Source organism: Musca vetustissima, unplaced genomic scaffold (genome assembly GCF_032173495.1).
Source record: "Musca vetustissima isolate MV318-11 ecotype Yass unplaced genomic scaffold, APGP_CSIRO_Mvet_v1 utg111558, whole genome shotgun sequence".
Taxonomy (NCBI): domain Eukaryota; kingdom Metazoa; phylum Arthropoda; class Insecta; order Diptera; family Muscidae; genus Musca; species Musca vetustissima.
This window is the reverse complement of record NW_026887425.1, coordinates 55,050-61,715: the sequence shown is the minus strand read 5'-3', so window position 1 is coordinate 61,715 and position 6,666 is coordinate 55,050. Positions and strand designations below refer to the sequence as shown.

General features: G+C 32.5%; 1 protein-coding gene across 1 annotated transcript in view; it reads left to right on the top strand.

Annotated features, from left to right (window-relative positions):
• The first annotated feature begins 4,545 nt into the window (after positions 1–4,545).
• The window catches only part of LOC133335002 (mucin-2), a 28,137-nt gene continuing 26,016 nt past the window's right edge, over positions 4,546–6,666 (top strand). Inside the window, exon 1 of the mRNA XM_061543305.1 lies at positions 4,546–4,642. Within this exon, the coding sequence (XP_061399289.1) occupies positions 4,546–4,642 (97 nt within the window). The remainder of the gene's footprint in view (positions 4,643–6,666) is intronic.

Below are 6,666 nucleotides of genomic sequence, written 5' to 3'. Positions count from 1 at the left end.
GCCAGCCGGACGATCGGTCGTTTCTTTCGGAACGATAAAATATGTTTAACGTGTCCTTAGGGATTGTTCGATTGTAGGTTGTTGTGTTACATGACATGGTTGACTGTCCGGTGGTTGCGTTCTCGTGTTTTTTTTTTTTTTTTCTTTGACTGTGGCACCATAACTCAGAGGGGTTTCCTGTAACTTTTGCATTTGTTTTAAGATTTTGGAGGTCCAAGTCACAGCAAACAGTCATTCATCCATGTTGTTTCTGATTTTTTTCTCAAACTTTTCTTGGCTGATGAAAGTGAAATTATTTCTACCTTTTGAGTTGCTTCTTGTCCGGGGCTGTTATGTTATAACAAGAAAGTAAAGAAGGAAGAAGGCAACGATGATGATGTTGTAGAAAGAAAGATCGATGTTCCCGAGATTTGGCAATGATGGTGGCTGTGGCGGCATCGGCTTCTTTTTGTATTTTTGTTTTTAATTTAAAATTGTAACTTCGAAAATGAGAATCATTTTTTATTTTTCTTCTGCTGAGTTTTTTTGTTCAAAATTTTTGCTTGATTTATACAGCATTCAAGACGTAACATTGTTGGTACATTTGCCAAAGCAAATGTCTTTTGATGTTGTTGGATTTTTTGTCTGTTTGTTTGTCTGTTCACCCGTTGACAGTTAATTTAAATTTATGTTGTGGTTTTAAAAAAATCATAAATTTTCCCACCAAATACCCACTTCTGATTTTTTGTTTTATTTCTTTTTTCATTCGAAGATTCATTCGTTTGTCCATTTGTTACGCTGCGCGAATATTTATTTTAACGATTTGCAATGAAAGCCAAAAATTTGTCACTGTGTAAACGGAATATTTATGTCTTTATTGTTTTTTTGGGTAATTGCATTTAACGTCAACAGTAGAGATAGATAAACACACAAAACAAAAGACTTAAGACACAAACAGAGGGCTATTAAAGTTAATTGGTGTTTAATGTCTATATATTTGACAAAAATAGATAAATAAATTATCTGATGTTTAAAAATTATAAGAAATTTGTTATTTACTTTTTGTCATTTAGTAGTGGGAACAAAAATTATGAAATAATCTAAATTTTAAAGGATATTTTTAAAGAACAGACTCGAAAGAAATATTTTTTTCAGTCAAATCTATAAGCGTGGACATATTGAAAATATTTTTCCAAGGACTATTATATCAATAATATATATTTATATTATTTTTAAAGGACTTTCAGATCTATAAGCGTGAATTTTTAAAAATATTTTCAAATAATATTTTTCAAAATACTGTTACGTCTATTAAATAAAATTTTGAAAGTTCCAGCATCTCTCAAAGAGTCAATTTTCTAATATATAACAAATAGGTCTATCAGGCCTATAAGCGTGGATTTTTTTACAACATTTTAATAGGCCTATCAGGTCAACATTAATCCTAATTTGTTAGCAATATTGTATAGAAGACAAGCCTGTCTTTTTAAATATATTTTAAGGCGATCAGCAATTTTATTTGCGTGGTGTTTTTAGAAATATTTTTCTGAGGACTAACAGCTCTATACGTGTGGTTATTTTAAGAATATTTCTCAGACGAATACTCCGGATTGTTTAATATGTGTTCGGAGGACTAGCCGCTCGTTAAATATACATTTCGGAGGACTCTGTGTGTATTTTAAAAAATATATTTTTCTGAGAAGAAGCCGTTCAATGTTTGTATTTTTTTATGAATATTTTTCCAAGGATTAGCAGTTTGATTAATTTGCATTTTTGGAACATATTTATATGAAAACCGAATTTTTTATAAATATTTTTTTTAGATATAGTTTAGAGATTAGTATAAGGATAATTGAAAAATCTTATTTTTTAACAATATTTTTCAAAGTACTAGCCTGGATTTTTAAAATAAATTTTTTAGAGAACCAGCAATTCTATATGAGTTGTTTTTTAATAACATTCTTCGGAGGACTAGCCACTCTATATGCCTGGATATTTCAAAAAATTTTCTTTGAAGACTGCACTGGATTTTTTATATGTTATGAACAATATGAAGGGTGAGAGAAAAAAACTGCAAAAAAGTCAAACGCCATATTTTTTTACATTTTTTTAATTTTATTGAATGGAAACAAAAAACCATTCTTGGTGGCGCGTGCTGAGTCCTGTTGGAATGCCCAAGGTCAGCGGCCAATATGTTTGCGTACTCCAGAATATTTTCGCGATAATATTCGGCTTTTATTCTGATGACACGGTCGATTAGTACCAGCGGAGAGTGACCATCGGCTCTTATGGCGGCCCACACCATCAATGGCCGGCACTTGAGTTCTGGTGGCCAACCAAAGGTGCTGACATCTTTGGCAAGTAAACACGATCATTTTGTTTGTTTCCTGCTGGACAAGGAATGTTATCACACCGGAGCAAACCAAATTCTGGAAAATTCTCACCAAAATGCTTTTGTACGCTTGTAAACAATATAATGAGCTGTCACTGGAATAATTTTAACAGCTGTCGGACGAGTGACTTAGAAGTGACAGCAGTCTGAAACTGGTTGCAGTTTTTTCACCTCACCCTGTACATAAGGCAGTCAAGGCCTGTTGTGGAAAAATATATTAGGATAGTGTTGGTTTCTCAATATGCCATATTTGGCATATGTTTCTAAACAGTCCTACGAATATCTTAATTATTCGATTTTAGTATAGTCCCTATATAAATATTCCTAGAACTTGCGACATCTGAGGATTTTTGACTCGGGTTTCAACCGAGTAGGCTATAATTTGATATGTCAGTTCACAAATATCGTTCGACCTCCTCGTATAGGTATTTTAATGGTCCAAGGCGTATTTTCTAACTGACTAAAGCGACTATATTTTGGCCCTGTTATTGGGCATTTCAGGACCTTGATGGATACGAATGTTCTGCACAAAACTTTTTTCAATATATTTTTCTACATGGCATCTAAACAAAGGTTACGCTTAATTTTTGGGTATGTTCAAGCTCCTGACTTTATTTTTGATATTATTTCTCCCGACATGAATTTACCATAGCATAGTTCCGATCAATTTTAAGTATTTTGAATGTTGACCTTGTGGTGGAGATGTTTCAGTTTAAATAAAATATTTTTTTTTAATTTTTGAAGAATGTATTTATAAACATGTATATAAAGGTATCCGTCGGAGCCATAAATATGGGTTTCAAAAGTTTTTTATTATTATCGATTTTTAATATAAAATTTGTTTAAAGTCTAATAGACCCACTTGCGACTTTAATAAATATTTTCCCGGAAACTAATAGACACAAAGAAGATATTTTTAAGGACTAGCTTTTTGTGAGTGTTAATTATACTGCGAATAGTTGCACTAAATCGATCGTTTGTATAAAAAGTAAAAATATTACGATATACCATCAATAGATCAAATCGGATACTCCATTCACTTCATATACAATTTACAAGTTTTCATAGCCTGAATACCTGTTAAATACCAAAGTTTTCAAAATGTTGAGCCTCTGTGGGAGAGATACGCCTTATGGGAGAGTTACAAAGATTATACAGACTTATCTGGTAAAGATATTACGATGAGCACAGTATGAATGAAAGAGGTTGCTTCATTGGGAGTTATCGTGTGCAGCAATCGGACGGAGTACATTTGTAAATCTACTTCGAAAAGTCTGAAACGAATTTGGTTCAATGATACTTGCAGTCTAAATACAATATTTCAATGGGACTCCTTTATTCATCACACCGTAAATATACCCGCATTCGACCTACGACTAAGGGTATAAAAGCCACGCATTTAGGGAAAATATTCCATGGAAATATATCCTTAACCAATTCCCTGAAAATATATCCTTTATATAAATAAAAAAAAATCAAAACTAATAGTTGAACATTTTCTTAGGAAAATATTCTCAAAAAATCCACGATAATAGCTCAAATCTCTCTTAAAAATATAACTTTAAAAATTACGTTTTTTTTTAAATCCACCAAAAATGTATTATTTTTGATATTTTTCCCCCAACATCAAAAGTCCTTCAATGTAATAGCCCTTGGGAAAATATTATTTGAAATTTTCATGCTTCTGAATCTAATAGTCCTTAAAAAATTCCACCACTAAATGAATGAAATGAAAAAACTATTTCTAGTATATTTCAAACCCAACTTTGGCTACTTTAAATATTCATTTATCAATAAAAAAAATAAAACATTATTCCAATTTTTTTTCTATACAATTTGTCTAATTTGGCAATTCCATTTTTTGATTTAACAATTTCGTTTGTAAACTAATTTAATATTGTTTTCAATTTTTTGTTTGCTTCTTTCGTTTTTGTTTGTCTATTAACAATCCAGATCCCCTGACAGCAATGATTACCGATCGCAACAAATTGAATTTTGTTACGATACAATGGTTGTGGCTTTTGTGTCTGATTTTGGTGTTCAGTGGCGGCATAACAACAACTCTGGGCCATAATGTCGGTGGTACTGGTGAGACCACACAACAGAAGCAACAGCTACAGCAGACACAAAATCAGGCCGATACAGTGCAACAACAGCAACAGTCAATGTTGTCAATGCAACAGCAGCAGCAACAACAACAGCAATCCAACATACAACTAGTAGAGAGCAATGGACCATCGTCTCAACAGCAACAACAACAAGATGTAACAGGTATGAATTGACAACGATGTTGATCGCATATCGTCGGACAAACACAGACATACAATCATAACACATATAAACAATGAATATAAAAAATAAATAACAGCAAAAAAAAAAATTAAATAATCATTACAAATGCAGAGCACCAACATTGTCAAAAAATATGTTTTTATGACAGTCAAATTGTTTGAAATTGGTGGTGGTAGTCTCTCTCGAAATGACGATGATGATTATTGCCAAATCAGTGACCAATCAAACAGAAAAAAATCAATAAAAAAATTGCCAATATTATTGTTAGTGTCAAATCAATATCAATCAAATTCGATAATGGCAATAACAACAAAAATTGATTTGATTTTTTTGTTTGTTTTTTGAAGGAGTATTGAAAATATAAAACTAATATTTATTGTTCGGTAAGATTGACAAACCACAACGTGCTTGAAATACATATTTATAATTGTGCCAAATTTGTTCGAAAATACTTTCACTAATATTCTACATGATTGTGGGAATTTACTTGTGGAATTTCAAAACAATAATGTTCACACGATAAATAAACTAAATAAATAATAAATAAATTTGTCCTTTTCGTATACCGATCGTCATATTTCGACTAGCTGATTTGATCTAGGCATGTGTGTCCGTCTGTCCATTATAAATTGTAAACACAATACAAGTCACAGTTATGAACCAAACGTCATGAAATTATGCATGTAGGTTAGGTTCGGACGAAAGAGGACCTCTATTTTTGAATTGACCCGTTAATATTAGGGAATGAAATGGAGAAGAAACTTTGTTTTTGTTTATTTTTCTGATTGCTTCAGAGGCCACAATTATATCCCAAAAATCACGGATTTTTACACGGAGAAATGGATCTGATCAAGGAATAAGCATGGTTCTTTTTGTGGCAATCCGACAATATTTAGCGGTTTAAATGGACCCAGACTTTTGTGTGAAAAATAGTAACAATTTCATTCTATGACGTATATACTTATTCCTGAAGGACATACTGGACTGGAGAACTTAAATTGATACCAAGTATATTATTGTATGTAACCGGATGTGGGTGTTACACTAATATAATTACAGGTGTCTATGTATTTCGATTTGGTTACCACACTAGAGAAGCGAAAATGTCGTGCGGATTGCTATGACATTTTTCAGGAAGTTTACGTTATAGTCACGGACGACACTTAAAAATTTCGGTGATGATCAGAGGATAGTTAGGGCATGGAAAGGACCGAAAACTTTATTTCTGTGTGGTTTACTAATGCTATTGTAACCCGAACATTACAAATTTTATTCGGGGTAGGGATTTGGTTAACCATTTAGAATGGCTATATGCCAGGGTGAGAAAGAGGAGCTGTTGATCTCTAATCGATTAAGAGGGTGCAAATATCGGGAAATATCACCAAGGCTCGGAATATAGATCAGCAGAAAATTAGGGTTGCGTAGTGTATCATATGGTCGGCCCCATCCGACTGTACTGATCCGTTCACTGGTTTAACATAGTCTTTCAAAGGGATATCCTTATGACTAACGAGTATTATGACATTTTTCTCAAAAAGAATGACCAAAAAAGTTTTTTTCATTAAATTGCTTAAAAAGCTCACCCAAAATACACGTTTAAATTATGTTTTAGTGAAAAAAGTACAGGCCGCATTTATTAATTTTTAATCAAATGCTCAACAATATTTTAACCGGTTTTTGCAATGGTGTGATTTTACAAAAACGATCCAAATACAACGACACATAATCGCCAGATTCTTAGGGGAAATCCGGAAATCAATTCTGAGTGGCATACTAACATTTGTTTACCAAAAACTTTAAATTGATAGGTCATCCGCCGTACAATCCTGATTTGGCAACTAATAAGCTATCCCATAAAATATCGCTGGCTCAACATGTAAAGGCAGTAATTCCACATTTTACAATTTTACTGGAAAGACAAAAAGCCTTCACTCATCACTACAAAACAACAACAACATTTATTTTTGTGAACAAAGTACAGGCCGCATTTATGATCCGATTTG